The sequence below is a fragment of the Urocitellus parryii genome, chromosome 1, assembly GCF_045843805.1.
Source record: "Urocitellus parryii isolate mUroPar1 chromosome 1, mUroPar1.hap1, whole genome shotgun sequence".
NCBI classification, from domain to species: Eukaryota; Metazoa; Chordata; class Mammalia; order Rodentia; family Sciuridae; genus Urocitellus; species Urocitellus parryii.
In genome coordinates, this window is record NC_135531.1 from 278,051,055 (window position 1) to 278,068,607 (window position 17,553).

A 17,553-nucleotide genomic window follows, 5' to 3' on the forward strand; every position below is an offset into this window, starting at 1 on the left:
TATGTATGTGTGTGTGTATCTATATCTATATCTATATCTCTATATATCTATCTATGTATATATTTTCCATGCTCTTTGCATTTTTATTGGCACTGTCAGTTTTTTTCCACTGACCTATCTGCTTATTCGGCACTACTGTGTTCTCAGTAAGTTGCTCTGTGGTAAACTCAAATAAGTGTGGCTCACTCTCTGTGTTTCTAAATTTCCTAGGTGATTGTCCTTATGTATGCTGCTTCATAAAAGGTTAAGTTGTTTTGTCAAGGTCCAAAAAATAAAAACAAACTATTTGTGTTAAGGCTAAATTAAATGTTTTCATTAATTTGAGAACATTGGCACTTTTTTTTCTTGCTTTTCAGGAAGATGTATCCTTTTTACTCATTTCAGAGGTTTTTTTGTTTTGAGATACAATTAGGTGTTAGTATTTAATTACTTTCACTAATCAGCATTGTCCAATCATCTGGAAGAATATGTATCTGGTAACACAAAATTGTTTCATTGGATTGGCTTATATTAGAATCTGCCTACTTTGAATTTATTTTCGAGGTGACTTTAAAATGTTATATTATAACTATATAGAACAGTGGGCTTTATTGTTACATAGTCATACATGCTCAAAACATAATTTGTTCATTTAATTCCCCAGTTCGTTTCCTCTCCCTCCCTCCCTTCCTCCTCCTGGTATCCTTGCATTACTGTATAGATATTTTAAATGTCCATCAGTAAAAAAATTTCATTTTATTTGCATAACCATTTTATCTTGTTTTTAACGTATATTTCTAGGCATTTTATTATTTGTGCACAGTGCTATTTTTATTTATTTTGAACTGCTTATTGGTAATTAAAGGGCAGTTTTGTGCATTTACTTAATATTTAGTTATATTCGTATATTTTTTCTTAGTTTGTAAGATTGATTTGGTATGGAACAGCATCTGCAAATCATTCCCCCTGCTGGTATTTTCACCATTTGCTTTACTGAAACACATGAGTACATTATTGGTCCAGGCAAGTTAAAATTGTATGTAGTCACTTGCAACTGATATAATCTTGACAAATACAAAACTAATGTTCTTGGAAAATGCATGGTGGCTAAATTCGTGAGGAACAATTCATACATTATCTCAGCATCTTAGGGATGGACTATACATTTTTACCTGTAGCTCTGTCTTCTGGCCTGATCAGTATACTCTGAGGCATAATCCTATTCTCTCCCAGGCTGCCAGGTGTTGGAGAGGTTCTTCTCTTCACCTGTGGAAACATGACCTCATGCTCATTCTAAAAGCCTGGGGGACTGTGCCTTCAGGCATGTTAAAGCTAGGTATATCTTTCTGCTCTCGGGGAGACCAAGCAAGGAGATACATGTTGCAGGATCTTAAAAAGCTGAGTCATTCAACAGGCTTTTCTGCCTTTTACTCTCTATCATCACTGTGCCAATCACCAGGAGGCCCTGCCTGTGCTTTTGCCCTCTGCCCTGGGGTGAGGCCCTGCACTTTCCTGAACCCACATTGAGGTCAGGGCGGCTCACCTAGTGGGTTTTAGGAGTCAGAATCTAAATATGATTTTCTGTCACCTTCGTTTCGGAATGCCTATATAACATTGATCCATATACAATTTCAAATAGGTTTGGTTTTTTATATAACATTCATATTTTTAAAAAAAATTATTTGATTTTTTATATATATATGCATATATATATTAAAGGATATATATGGATTCAAACTTTAATAGATTGGACGACTATATACATTTATAAATATAAACATACAGTAAGCACAATTCTCAAAGAAGAATTAAGATCACAGAGGGCCCTTTGGTTAAGAGCCTGGGTAGAGCACAGGTATAAGTGTAAAAATTTTCATCCATAGAGCTATGGAGTGTGTGTTTAAAATTGGCAGATGTCCCTTGGGAAAAGATTCAATATTTGTATTGCTGAAGAATAGGTGTCATAATCTTAACAGCATTGATTTTGTGAGAAGGAAACATTGATGATAGTGGGATTTTGTATGTATGTTCCTGTATCCTTGTTAGCTGTGTTTGGGAACATGGTGTCAAGTCTCTCTGGCAATAATGGTGATATCAAGAGTCTGGCATCATAGAAGACCTCTAATTCCTCCATGCAGAGGGGTGTCTGTTAATTGCACTTCTGTAGAGGAGCAAACTAGTGCTGGTCTCACTGTTCGGCCATCTTGAGTCTGCTGTACAATTATTCGCTTAAAGTCAATTTTGCTTGATAAACTTATAGCTATCTCTACTTTCTCTTAGTTTTCATTGTGTAGGACATCTTGTTGGAATTCTGTTTTTTTTTAAACGTTAAATTTTTTCTACTTCTTATTTTATTTATGTGTTTCCCAAATTTTCTGAAAAGTTCTACCCATGTGTCTTTGTAGTTCGCTGACTTTTCTGAACATTATTCTGAATTCTTTTTCAGCCATGATCTAGTGTTTTATTTCCTTAGTATCAATGATTGCAACCTTATTAGTTTTTTGGGAGTGATCATGATTCATTTACTTAAATATTTTTTATTTCCCATTGGTGTGTGTGCATTTCAGGGTACAACTGCCTGCTCTGACCTTCACTGGTTCTCTTGAGGCATAGCTCTTCATTTACTTATTAGTCTATCCTGGGTGTTCTAGGGGTATCCTACATAAAGAACTATTAGCCATGGGTTTGGGGCTGTGGCTCAACAGTAGAGCACTCGCCTAGCATGTGCAAGGCACTTAGTTTGATCCTCAGCACCACATAAAAATAAAAAATGTATTGTGTCCAACTACAACTAAATTTTTTAAAAATTCTTAAAAAAGAAAAGAAATCTCAGCCATAAATGGAAGATATCAAGAGTCCAACAAGTTTCATAGAAAATTAGAATTGAAGATTTGAGGAAAAATGGTGAATTTTGGACAAATTCTTGGTCAAGGGAAGCAATGACCAGTAGATCCCTGCAACTTCATTCCCAGGGAGTGGACTTATACAGTGGTCACAACCAAGGTGGCTTTCACCCAAGCAAGAATGCATTAGGTTTTATTGAGCTAGAATGAAAGATGCCAGGCACGTTCCTGGCTCTGGCAATGTTATGGTCTTCCATGACCCACTCCAGTGACACCATAGTGGTTTTGTTTTTCTGTGGTATGCAGTGTAACTGTCCAGGGACTGGCTAGGTTTATTCATCAGGCCAGGTTATGAATGAAGATGGCTGTGGTCATGTTATTCTGGCTCTCTATGCTGTGACTCTAGAGGATGAGCTAGTTACCACAATAGGCGGGCAGGCCTGTTGATCACTCTTCAGTCATGTGAGCCACATGCCTTTGTTCTGACAGCAGGGGTGGTCTTTGCTGATCTCCACTCTTTTGAAGCAATTATCTGGACTGTGCTACCAAGTGGGGTTTCTGGCTGAGATTGCAGTGGCTTCTGGAGAGGAGGATTATATGATATATAACCCGGGTGGCCATTCTAGTCTTTGGGGTCTGCTGTTGGGCAGAGGGTGCAGGCTGGGTTCTGAGGTTATTCAGAGTCCTTTCATAGGAAAGGTATGACCTGAGGCTATGCTCATACACAATTCAGGAATGCTTCTGTTTGAGAGTGGAGCCTTGGGTACCTTGTGGCTGGATGAATATTGGAGGTGTAGCAGGCCTAAATCCACACTTGTCTTAAATGCACAGAGATGGGAATCTCTCCAGGAAAGGACTGTCATTGGTCCTGATTTTTTGCTGATTAGAGATACTGTTTGACTTTCTAATTGAAGGCTTTGTAATCCCTTTGACAATTTGGAATCCAGAAAGTGGGACCATCCCTGTGTTGGTGAGGTGAATGTGGTGGGCATTGAGCTGGGCAGGAAAGAAACCATCTAGGACCGAAGCTAGGTTGAACTTCCCCTTGGGCTTTTTATGGCAACCAGCTCTGCTGGTCTGAGGTTCGCCTGTATCTGTGTTCAAGCATCTTAGCTGACAGCAACACTGAAGGTCCAGCAAGGTGCACACGCTGGTCACCATGATCACCGCCTCCTCACTGCCATTTCCACCAGGGTTGCCTTTGAGGTATAGTGGAGTGGGGTCCTGGAGGGATCATGGAATGCTAGGGTGCTGGGTGATGGCTGAATGTCTCCTTTCCTTCTGTGGAGCCATGTTCCAGGGAAAGCATCCTGTGTGGTGGTGTGGATGTCTGGGGAAGGAGGAGGGTTGGCGTTGTCAGAGTGAGACCTTCTTCCTCCCCTTCCAAGCCAAGTGTGACTCAGTTCTGCAGACTGGTTGGGTGGCCTCAGGCTTATGCCCAAGTGTTGGAGTGTCAAAAGATGTCCTGGTCTGAGGATGATTGTTCACTGAGCTTTCTGTGTGGAGGTGGGTTCTGAGACTCCAGATTCGTCACATTGCTGTTGTCACTCTCCTCCTTCCGATTCTCTAAAGACAATGATGTAACATGACAGTTGCCAAAGCAGTGATTCAGCCAGTATCTGGTGACATCTAGGGTCTTGAAGGAACCACTGTGTGTTCCTAACAAGGGTGATGCCCCTCGTTTGGCAGTGGAATCGCTCTCTCGACTCTCCCTGTGGTCTTATTGGAGAAATGCACTGTGCTCACCTGTGAAGGTATGTAAAACGGCCTAATGTAGTTGAGTCCAGTGGAACAAACTGTTGCTGTGTACTTTTCTGTGGCTGGACACAGTGTGGGTCCTGTGGAAGGAGGGTGGGAACATGGAGACTGTGTGTCCTGTGTCCACAAAGCATGCTCACTAGAGTGTGGGAGAGAGGCACTTACATCCCTCAGGGAGGGCTCATGGGTCATGGATGCACAGCAGATCTCTAAATCCCTGGTTGGGACATGAAATCATAGGGGAAGTCAGAGGCCTTCTCCATAATGCTGAGGCAAGCGTTGACTAGGTGATGACCTGCTGCTCTGGAGGAGTCAAGAGAAAGCGAGGTACCATAGATGGTGGCCACAAAGGGTCAAATGTAGCGGGCTCTCAATCCTGTTGTGGCATTTCAGAGGCCTCAGAGGTTTGGGAATGGAGCATGCCTCCTGTGGAAAGTTGGAGAGACAGCAGCAGTGTGTGTCCATGGCACATTCAGTGGTGAACCACATTCACTGGCAGGGAGCAGGTCAGGCCTGAGGCCCTTCCAGGAGTTCCTTTGAAGCTGGATCTCCCATTTCATTCTGAGCAAAGAGTCTCTGGTGCTAGGAAGATAAGGTCCGGGTTTTACTTTGAACAAATTCTAAAATGTAATGTTTATTGAGGCTTGCCTTTTAATCCTTCCAGATGACAAAGTCCCAATCCATTGCCTAGTAATTCTGTCATTAAAGTCACATTGTGGTACAGGGCATGATGCTCCTAGGAGGCAAAGATAATAAACCTTGAGAACATATAAGTCGTATAGTTCAACAGATGTTATTCATTAATCAAGTCTACTCTGAGTAAATGATTGACAGCGGGCATAATACCTTTTCACAAATTGATGAGCACACCCACATGAATTGTTCTGGTATCTAAGTACCTGAACTTCTTCTGCCTACTGTATCACTTGAGCTTTGTGTCCAAGCAGCTGGATTGTTGGGGGCTCAGCTATCCCATGGCTCCTGCTCTTTTGCCTGCCGCCCTTCCTCTGTGTGTGTGTCTGCTGCTGGCATCTGGCTCTGCCCAGGCAGGCAAGCTGCTGGTGGTGCCCATGGATGGCAGCCACTGGTTTACCATGAGGTCAGTTGTGGAGAAACTCGTCCACAGAGGGAATGAGGTGGTTGCTGTCATGCCAGAGGTGAGTTGGCAACTGGGACAGTCACTGAATTTTACAGTGAAGACGTATTCAACTTCTTACACTCTGGAGGACTTGGACAGAGAATTCAAGATTTTTGCTGACACTCAATTGAAAACTCCAGAAAAAAGTATGTATGGTCTGGCAATGGGTCCATCCAAAGCACATTTTGACATCAATTTTTCACGGTGTAGGAATTTGTTTAATGACAAGAAGCTAGTGGAATACTTACAGGAGAGCTCTTTTGATGCAGTGTTTTTGGATCCTTTTGATGTGTGTGGCCTAGTTGTTGCCAAATACTTTTCACTTCCATCCGTGGTCTTAACCAGGGGAGTGTTTTGCTATTACCTTGAAGATGGTGCACAGTGCCCCAGTCCTCTGTCTTATGTTCCCAGATTTTTCTCGATGTCCTCAGATGTTTTGAGTTTCATGGAGAGAATAAGGAATCATCTAATATACTTGGAAGAGCATTTATTTTGCCCTTATTTTTTCCAAACTGCCTTGGAAGTTGCCTCTGAAATTCTCCCAACACCTGTCACAATAGGTGATCTCTTCAGCCAAATATCCATTTGGTTGTTAAGAACTGACTTTGTTTTGGACTATCCCAGACCTGTGATGCCCAACATGATCTTCATTGGTGGAATCAACTGCCACCAGAGGAAGCCACTACCCAAGGTATGTTGTGTCTCCTTTAGCACACTGCGGAGAACCTTGCTTTGGGCGTTAAGAAAAAACCCTTACTGAGCTGTGATTCCTTTAATATCCATTGTATCTGGCATTTCTTCCTGGGTTAACAATTGTTTGGTGCCTATTCATTAAGTGTGGGATAGCAAATTCTATAAAGCTGGCTTCTTTGACATTTATGTGCATATCAGTGATGGAATTCATATCATTTTTTTTATCTGTTTGTTTGTTTGTGTTTGGTGTTGCTGAGTATTGAACTCAGTGCCTTGTGCATGTTCAGCAAGCACTCTACCAACTGAGCTGTATCCCCAGGCCCCAATTCATGTCATTTTTATGCTCTCTTTCTATTTCTGCTTCAGAAAAACCCTGAGAAACCTATTAGGATGTGAACCATTTTGTTATTATATTTTTTTGCCAATTCTACAGGCAAGTATTCTTAGCAGTTTTGTATGTATATTTTCTTTTTATTGAAGTTATTGAATATGTATGCATTTATGTAATGCAAACTTTATACGTATTTTATTCAATAATATCTAATAGTGAAGTGTATATGAGTTCTTTTTTTAATTTATTTTTTTTGTAAATGAGTTATTTACCTTGCATTTTCACTTGGCTATGTATTGTAGACGTGTTCTCCAGTACTTACAAAGTTAACTTGTTCATTATTAATTGCATTGAAAGCTTTAAGGACCTTTTTCTTTTGAACCCACCAATGGTGATAGATATTTAAAGGTTTTCTCTGCTTTTTGCCTCTTTGAACAAGACTTCAGTAACCATTCTGAAGTATTCTCTTCCACTCTTGTGTTTCCCTACTTTTGCTGTTTTCTTTGTATCCTAGGAGCGTCTTAGTGGTAGAGCTGTTGGTTAGTTGCTGTGCTCATGTTATGCTTAACTAATCTTCAGAGTCTTAAGCAACCCTTCCTCTTTGATCAGCAGTGTATGGGGGCTGTAGCTTTTACATACCTTCTCCAGCTCCAGATGTTATAAATTTTAAGTTTTGTTAATTTTATGAATGAAAAATCAAGCTTTGGTTTTTGCTTTCTGTTCCATAGTATGTGTTCTTCATTTGTTGCACTGAACTCTGTGTGTGTGTGTGTGCGTGTGTGTGTGTGTGAGTGTGTGTGTGACTATTCATGTGCCACGAATGTGGCCCTTTGTTAGTAGGAACATAGCACAACTCTTTTATATGTGCTATGAATATTTTTCCAATTGATTAACTCTTCCTAATAATTTTCTCTACTTCAACCTTTTAGGTTTTTCCAAATCTGACTCATGGACACATTATTTGCAGATTATGTTTTGTTGCTTTTTGTTCCTCCAGTGTTAAGAGCATTTTTTATTCTCTCAAATAATAGTCTACTATCAGAACTCACTTTAATACTAATTCCATTATCTGTCACTTTAATTACACTATATACATATGATTGTAATTTTCTATGTGCTGGTGTATGCTTCAGAACTGTTTTATTCCACTGCCTTATTTTTCCTTTTATGCTGCAGTACTGTGTTTTGATTAAGAAGCTTTGAATACTTGGGAGGACAAGGCCTATAGTCCCTATTCATATTTCTAATTTATCTTGTGATTCTCATAACGTGTTCTTTTTTCAAAAAATTTAAAGTCATTTTGTTGAGGTCTGAAAAATAAAAGTAATTATGACGTTTCAGTGAATATTACATTACATATTTTCACTCATGTGAGAAAGATTGAAAAGTTTATTCTTTCTTTTTTCACCCAAGAATATGTATTTCTTTTTACTTGTGCATATGTCTTTTAAAATATCTATCAGATACTTCATTTACATAACATCTTTTTTCTTAAAAATTGTTTAGACATTTTTTGAGCAAAGGCAATTTTCATTTTCTGAACTTTAAAGAACCATTTTTGCAACTTTATGTCCAGCTTATTCCTATTTTTTCTCTTTCAGTTCCAATATTTATTATCTGTGTAATACCATGTATATTTATTGGACCCAATACCTGAAAAACACTGTGATTTAGGCAGTTTAAAGTGGGATTCAATTATTTGCAACTGAAAAGGTCTTGATGAATACAAAAGCAATAGTGTTGGCAAGTGTACTGTAACTAGATTATAGTGGAGCAGGCTGTGTTATCTCAGTATATGATTTTATTAGGGATGGACTATGGATGTTTCATCTGTTGCATGTTCAGTAGAGTTTGTAACAGTTCCATTCTCTTATATATTCACAGGTATCTAGTAAGAGTATCCTTTCAGCCACCTGGTGGGATAATGAAAGATTTCTCCTTCTAAAGGCTGGGAGACTACAGTGTTAGGGGTGTGAAAACCATACACAGCTTTCTGCATTTGGCAGGGTTTTTTTTTAAAAGAGTCTGTTTGACCAGCTGGTAGAAATACAATATAATGCTCCTTGTGAAAGGCTGGGAGGCGACAGTTATAGGTGAGTCAAAGCCAGGCATGGTTTCCTGCTCTTGGTAAGACCGAGCAAGGAGATGCATGTAGCAGGACCATAAAAAGCTGATCCATTTAAAAGCTTCTCTCCCCTTTGTCCTAGATCAGTACAGTGCCAAGCAGCACCCAGGCCCTATGCATGCCCTGCCCTCCACCCTAGATTGGGCCTCAATTTCCTGAATGAACACGGAGATTAACATGGCTCATGGTGTCACCAGAGTGGCTTATTGATACAGAGCTGCATAGGATTTCATATCACCATCAAATAGAAATGTCTATAAAATATGGAACATATGGAACTTCACAGAGTTTTTAATATGCTTGGTTTATATAATACACTTATAGTTTTAAAGAGTAAATAAAATATTTGGTTTTATATGTGCATAGAAGATGTGTGTGTGCACGAGTTTTCACATATTGGAAGATTATGTATTTATGTATAATTTATGAATATAAACGTAAAGCAAAATTTTCAGAGGGCCGTTTGATTAAGATCCTGGGTACAGCACATGTACAAGTGTAAATTTTCATCCAAAGAGCTATGAAATGTGTGTGTTTCTGCATCCTTGTTTCAGAGGAGTAGGTGTCTCTCAGGAAAGCATTCAGTGTTTGTATTGCTGGAGGAGAGAGGTCATAGTCTGAACTGCATCTGTCTAGTGAAAAGGAAGACTTGGTGATTGAATGTGTGATTGTATACATATGTTTGTGTGTGTGTCAAGGGCATGGGTTTGTGTGCCTTGTTCAAGTGCCACGTAGGGAATTTTAACGATGGCATCTTATAACCCAAAATCCAAGAGTCTCTTCAGAGGAATTGCAGTGGTGTGATTGAACACTTGAGAGCTCATAGATCATCATTCAGGAGAACTAAAAGTAGTTTCAATGGGAAAAAGTAATCACTTCTAGTCTTTTGCATTCATTGGTGAGTTTCATTAGAATTGATGACTGGGGTCCTTCTCTTTACTTTCAGGGCATTTTTAGCTCTGGTGAACTGGGGCTGGGATACAGTTACACCATAATAATAGGTTTGGGCTTCCCTGATTTCTCTCATATTCTGGCTCTATTCCCAAAATCCAATTTTAAATATAGCTATTTATGTGTAAGTCCCTAGCTTCTTGCTGAGATGATATTTTTCCACTTTTTACTGAAGTTTTCAAGCATACACAACGAAGAGACTGTATTGTGATGAACTCTCTTATATCCATTCTTAAGTAAAATAATTTTCAGTATTTTTGCAATATATTATTTGCTCTGATAATTCATTTGTATGCTTTTCTTCTTTCTTTAAAAACCACTTAGTCTGTCATTTTTTAAAGGAAATTTATGACAACCTAAAACTCCATGTAGTAGAAAAAACTGAAATATATTATTAAAATATTATTATTGCATATTTTCTAGTTTCCAGAGCATAAATAAATTTCCTCAGGAATCTCAAAAATTGTCTCTTGAACACAAACAGGATACTATTGAGAATCTTGATATAAATCCACACATATTCAGCTGTTTTTTAAATTGATTTTTTAAAAATAAATGACAGTGAAATGCCATTGGATTTTTGATCAGAATTGCATGAAATCTGTATAGTGCTTTTGGTAGTATGGTCATTTTTATAATATTAATTTTGCCTACCCAAGAGCAAGGTAGATCTTTCCCTCTTCTAAGGTCTTCTTTGATTTCTCTCTTTAGGGTTCTGTAGTTTTTGTTGTATTGATCTTTTACCTCTTTCATTAATTTGATTCCCAGTTATCTTAATTTTTTTGAAGTTATTGTAAATGGAGTCTTTTTCTTCATTTTCCTTTCTGAGGATTTGTCACTGATATACAGAAATGCTTTTGATTGATGGGTGTTGATTTTATATCCTGCTACTTTGCTGAATTCATTTACTAGTACAGAATAGAGGACACAGAGACTACCCCACAAAACTATAATTATCTTATATTAGACAAAGTTGCCAAGAACATGCATTGGAGAAAAGGTAGCCTCTTCAACAAATGGTACTGGGAAAACTGGAAATCCATATGCAACAAAATGAAATTAAACCCCTATCTCTCCCACTGCACAAAACTCAACTCAAAGTGCATCACGGACCTAGGAATTAAACCAGAGACTCTGTGTCTAATAGAAGAAAAAGTAGGCCATTATCTTCATTATGTGTGATTAGGCCACAACTGTTTTTTTTTTTTTGAGAGAGAGAGAGAGAGAGAAAGAGAGAGAGAATTTTTTTCAATATTTATTTTTTTTAGGACACAACACCTTTGTTTGTATGTGGTGCTGAGGATCGAACCCGGGCCTCATGCATGCCAGGCGAGCGTCCTACTGCATGAACCATATCCCCAGCCCCCCAACTTTCTTAATGAGACTCCTATAGCACAAGAATTAAAACCAAGAATCAATAAATGGGATGGAATCAAGCTAAAAGGTTTCTTCCCAGCAAAAGAAACAATCTGTGAGGTGAACAGAGAGCCTACACCCTGGGAGCAAATTTTTACCCCTCACACATGAGATAGATCACTAATCTCTAGGGTATATAAAGAACTCAAAAAGCTAAGCACCAAAAAACCCAAATAATCCAATCAACAAATGGGCCAAGGACCTGAACAGACACTTCTTAGAAGAGGATAGACAATCAACAAATACATGAAAAATTTTCATCATCTCTAGCAATTAGAGAAATGTAAATCAAAACAGAGTGAGATATCGTCTCACTCCAGTCAGAATGGCAGCTATTATGAAGACAAACAACAATAAGTGTTGGCAAGTATGTGGTGAAAAAGGCACATTCCTACATTTCTGGTGGGACTGAAAATTACTGCAGCCAATATGGAAAGCACTATGGGGATTCCTTGGAAAACTGGGAATGGAACCACTATTTGACCCGGCTATCCCTCTCCTCGGTTTATTCCCCAAAGACTTAAAAACAACATACTACAGGGACACAGCCACATCCATGTCTATAGCAGCACAATTCACAATAGCTAAACTGTGGAGCCAAAGTAGATGCCCTTCAGTGGATGAATGGATTAAAATATATGGCATGTATACATAAACGAATATTACTCAGTAATAAGAGAATGAAATCATGGCATTTGCGGGTAAATGGATGACTTTGCAGAAGATAATGCTAAATGAAGTTAGCCAATCCCAAAAAAACAAATTCTGGATGTTTTCTCAGATATAAGGAGGCTGACTCAGTGGGGTAGGGAGGGGGAGGATGGGAAGAATTGAAGAACTCTAGATAGGGCAGAGGAGTGGGAGGGAAAGGGAGGGGCAGGGCATTAGTAAAGATGGTGGAATGTGATGGACATCATCATCCAAAATACATGAATGAAGACACGAATTGGTGTCAACATACTTTATATACAACCAGAGGTATGAAAAACTGTGCTTTATACATGTAATAAGAATTGAAATGCATTCTGCTGTCATTTATTTAAAAAAACAAAAAATCAATAATTAAAGAAAGAATGACAATAGAATGCATTACAATTCTTATCACACATATACAGCATGATTCTTCATATCTCTGGTTGTATATAAAGTATCTGACACATCAGAGGCAGGAATAAGGTTTCCAGGATGGAGTCTTTCTTTGTGATGTCTTGTGGTCAGCAGACTGATTGACATCTGGGAAGTCACACCCATCTCAGGTGCTGTTCAGGGTCTTAGGCGGAGCTAGAGGAGGAGGCTCACCTGCATCACGTGATCAGTCCCTGACAGGGAGTTCCCAGACCTATCCCCTCATTTGTCTACTTTGCACAATATTCCACACACACATCCCATGGGTGGCTCGTGACAGCCGTCCAGTCTCTAAGATGGGTGAAGAAACATGTGGTAGACCTTGAGGATCCTTCCAGGGAGCACCTCAATTGTTTTCTTTCCTGTGATACTTTGGTAACAGGTAGCCCAGGTGGAGTCTCCCCTTGCCTTAGTGCTTACCTGTCTGCAGCTCTCTGAACCCTGGCATCAGAGGCTTATGTGCAGATTGCTGGTGTTTCTGCTCATTAGCTTCTCTCATCTTCAGTGTATGCTGAGAGCATGACACAGACTTCCAAGTAGCACATTACATTAAAGAAAAGCATGCATAAACTTGAACTATGGAGTGCAATATCAAATAGTGAGGGGAGTGCTATCAAATCAAAACAGATGATAATACTAGTGAAATGAGAAAAAAACTAGCATTAAGGAATCTGAAGTTATTCTTTTTTAAGGTATTTGAGATGGAGGGATTTCTTGCTGGGCCTTCTAGCTCTGGATTACAGCAGGTATTGGGAGGCATAGTGGATACTCAAACCTCAGCTGTGTTACCTGTGTGTCTCTGGGCACAGAGACAGCAACAGCATCAAACCTTTCAGCTGTATATTTAGTTCTTCCCTGCCCACGTGGTGCGCCGGTGGTGGTAATGGGGTTACCTTCGGTGGAATGGGCTGGCTGAGTACTATATGCTAAGGAAAATAGAGTGATGAAAAAACCCAACAGAATACAGGAAATATTTTTAAAAATTGGGGCAGGATGGGCTAGCCGATCACATGGATGGAGCTTCCACACTAAAAAGAAGAAAATGGAGCCTGCGCTTGCTTTCTTTATATGGGAGGACATCAAAGGCCTTCCATAGAATGTTCTTTACCCAGTGCAGTTGAGTCCAGTACAACTAACTGTGCTTGTGTTCTTTCTCTGTGCAGGGCATGGTGTGGGTCCTGTGGGAGGAGGGTGAGAACATGAAGAATGTCTGTCCTGTGCGACAGGAGTGCTCAGTGGAGTGTGGGACACGAGCACACTGATCCCTGAGGGAGGGCCATGGGTCGTGGGCCCATGGCAGAGGTCTGAATCTCTGGCCATACATGAAATCATTCAGAAAGCCAGAGGCATCAGCATAATGGTGAGGCCAGCACTGAGTAGGTGATGACCTACTGCTCTGGAGGTGTCAAGGGAAAGTGAGCTACCATAGATGGTAGCCACAGAGGATCAAATCTCTGGAATGGGGATGAGAATGGGAATCGAAAAGACAGTAGAATGAATCAGAAGTAACTTTCCTATGTTCATATATGAATACATGACCAGTGTGCTCCACATCATGTACAACCACAGGAATGACGTTATACTCCATGTATGTATGCTTGTCAAACTATGTTCTACTGTCACCTATAATTAAAAAACAAATAATAAAAACGCTATTCTAATTCTAACCCAAACCCTAAACCTAACCCTACATATTGGCAAATATATATGTGTGTGTGTTTTGTGTGTGTGTGTGTGTTTATGTGTATATAGTCATTTACACAAATATATGTATCCAAACTCATGGGGTAAACCTAATGTTAATTCTACACTGACACCTGAACATAAGCATAAAAGTAATCCCTGGCATGGTCCATGGTGCTCTGAATTCTACTGTACCATTTTAGAGGCCTCAGAAGGTTTGGAAATGGATCAGGAAACCTGGGTTAAACAGAGCAGAAAGTGTAGAAAGGTTGATCCAGGGCAGTGTTGTTTGTGAATAAAGCTCCTGCCACTGAGGAGGACTGAGGACCTTCAGTGTTTCCTATGAAGCTGGGTAGCCAATATCTTTCTGAGAAAAGAGCCTTTGGCAATCTGAAGATAAAACCAAATTTTGCTTCTGGAAAAATACCCCAATTCAGCCTCTATTCATATTTTACTTTCCTTTCATCTTTTTGAGTTGTAAAGTCCAAAGTCATGGCTCTATATTGTGTTTCTATTCTCACATTGCTGTATGAGGTGTGATTCTCCCCTGACATTATGATAGGCTATTCTTCCTTGGAAAGGATACCCATCAGGTATGTCGACATTGGTCACTCATTAGTCATTGCTAATCTGAGTGAATCATTGACAGTGTATAATTATTTTTATGAATTGATAAATGCAGGATTACTGCTGTACATAAAATGCTTGTACTTCCGCCTACTGTATCCCTTAAGCTTTGTGTCCAAGCACCTGCATTATTCTGGGCTCAGCTATCCCATGGCTCCTGCTCTTTTGCCTGCCACCCTTCCTCTGTGTGTGTGTCTGCTGCTGGCATCTGGCTCTGCCCAGGCAGGCAAGCTGCTGGTGGTGCCCATGGATGGCAGCCACTGGTTTACCATGCGGTCAGTGGTGGAGAAACTCGTCCACAGAGGACATGAGGTGGTTGCTGTCATGCCAGAGGTGAGTTGGCAACTGGGAGAGTCACTGAATTTTACAGTGAAGACATATTCAACTTCTTACACTTTGGAGGACTTGGAACATGAGTTTAAAGTTTTTGCTGAGACTCAAATGCAAAAATCAGATGAAAGTTTAGTGTCTGCATTATTGGATTCAAACAATGGTTTTTTTGAACTACATTTTACCCATTGTAGGAGTTTGTTTAATGACAAGAAGTTAGTAGAATACTTACAGGAGAGCTCTTTTGATGCAGTGTTTATGGATCCTTTTGACGTGTGTGGTCTCATTATTGCCAAGTACTTTTCACTCCCATCTGTGGTCTTCACCAGGGGAGTGTTCTGCCATTACCTTGAAGAAGGTGCTCAGTGCCCCGGTCCTCTGTCCTACATTCCCAGATTTTTAATGAGGCTCTCAGATGTCATGACTTTTAAGCAGAGAGTAGAGAACCTTATAAACCACTTGGGGGAGCGTTTGTTTTGCCCATATTTCTTGAAAACCACCTTGGAAAGCGCCTCTGAAATTCTCCAAGCCCCTGTCACACCATATGATCTCTTCAGCCAAGTATCCATTTGGTTGCTGCGAACTGACTTTGTTTTGGACTATCCCAGACCTGTGATGCCCAACATGATCTTCGTTGGTGGAATCAACTGCCACCAGGGGAAGCCACTGGCCAAGGTACGTGTGTCTCCCTTAGCGCATGGAGGGAACTCTGGCTTTGGGTGTTAAGAAAGATTCCTTCCTGAGCTGTGATTCTTTATTAATATCCATTGTATTTGGAATTTTTTCCTGGGTTAACAAATGTTTTGTTTCTATTCATTAACTGTGGGTTAGCAAGTTTTATAAAGCTGGCCTCATTGATATTTATGTGCATATCAGTAATGGGATTTGTGTCATTTCTAAGCTCAATCTCTAAGTCTGCCACAGGAAAACCCCAAGAAACACCTGCAAGATATTCCTTTTTGCCAATTGTATAGGAAAATGTTCTGAGCATTTTTTATGCATACTTTTCTTTTTTTGAAATTATTTTATATGTATTCATGTATGTAAAGCATACCTTACACATATTTTACTAAGTAATATCTAATAATAGAGCTGCAGTTGTGGCTCAGCAGTCGAGTGCTCTCCTAGCATGTGCAAGATGCTGTGTTAGATCCTAAGTAGAGTGCTCGCCTAGCACGTGCGAGGTGCTGTGTTCAATCCTAAGCATAAAATGGATAAATAAAAATAAAGGTTTTAAAATATAAATAAGTAATATCTAATAATAAAGTGTACATGTGTTCTTTTCTTTGTATTTCACTTGGCAATGTATTGTAGTCATGCTCACAATCTAATACTTATAATGTGTTCATTTAGTAATTGCATTGAAACTTTAAACAGTTTTTCTTTTGAATCAACCAATAGTGATAGATATTTAAACTTTTTCCACATCTTTGAACAAGACTGTAAACCACACTATAAATGTGTAAAACACATTCCTTTATTTTTTCTTCCACATCATGTTTTATTTTTTGAACTCTTCTAGAATATTTTCTGCCAGCTCTTGTGTTTCCCTATTCTTGCTGTTTTCCTTATATCCGAGGAACATCCTAGGAGTAGAGCTGCTGGTTAGATGCTATCTCATGTTATGTTTAAATAACTTTCGAGTCCTAAGGAACTCCCCTCTTTGATCAGCAGTGTATGAGAGCTGTTGCTTTACATGCCCTCTCCAGCTCCAGATATTGCAACTTTTAAGTTTTATCAAATTTCTGGGCAAAACATTGAGTGTAACTGCTTTGGTTTTTGCTTCCTCTTTCCACAGATATGTTGAGCATTTGCATTTCTTCATAGTTTCATGCTCACATTTGTTGGTCATTTTTAATGTGTCTGTCTTTTTACAACTAGTTTTTAAAATCTTCTATGTGAATATTAATCCCACTTTAAAATATGTGCTATGAATAAATTTTCAGGAGCTGTTCTTCATCTTTTGCCATGGAGGATTTTCAATTTTGGGGAGTTAAATTGTAAAGGTTTTCTTTAAGAGATCTGGATCCCAACTCGTTTATGTCTTTCCTGACCTGAAATGTAGAACCATTTTTCCACATCATGTTTTATTTTTTCAACTCTTCCAGTATTGCTATTTTTTTCTTTTTGCCTTTAAATTCACAGTGCAAACATCTAATTTTATTAGTTTTGTCAACTGATAGCCTGATGTCCCAACTCCTTTTGATCCTTATTCCATTCTTCATCCATTGCACTGAACTGCATATATATATATATGTTTTTATTTTCTATGCTCTTTGCATTTGTATGGGCACTCTGAGTTTTTTCCCCACTGACTTATCTGTTTATTCGGCACTACTGTGTTCTCAGTAAGTTGCTGTGTGGTAAGCTCAAATAAGTGTGGCTCACTCTCTGTGTTTCTAAATTTCCTAGGTGATTGTCCTTATGTATGCTGCTTCATAAAAGGTTAAATTGTTTTGTCAAGGTACAAAAAATAAAAACAAACTATTTGTGTTAAGGTTAAATTAAATGTTTTCATTAATTTGAGAACATTGGCACCTTTTTTTCCTTGCTT

General features: G+C 39.2%; 1 protein-coding gene and 1 pseudogene across 1 annotated transcript in view; both read left to right on the plus strand.

Moving 5' to 3' along the window:
- Window positions 1-5,554: 5,554 nt before the first annotated feature.
- Window positions 5,555-17,553, plus strand: part of LOC113187913 (UDP-glucuronosyltransferase 1A6) — a 112,623-nt gene continuing 100,624 nt past the window's right edge. The window contains exon 1 of the mRNA XM_077791171.1: window positions 5,555-6,409. Within this exon, the coding sequence (XP_077647297.1) occupies window positions 5,555-6,409 (855 nt within the window). The remainder of the gene's footprint in view (window positions 6,410-17,553) is intronic.
- Window positions 14,820-15,725, plus strand: LOC144255321 (UDP-glucuronosyltransferase 1A8 pseudogene; annotated as a pseudogene).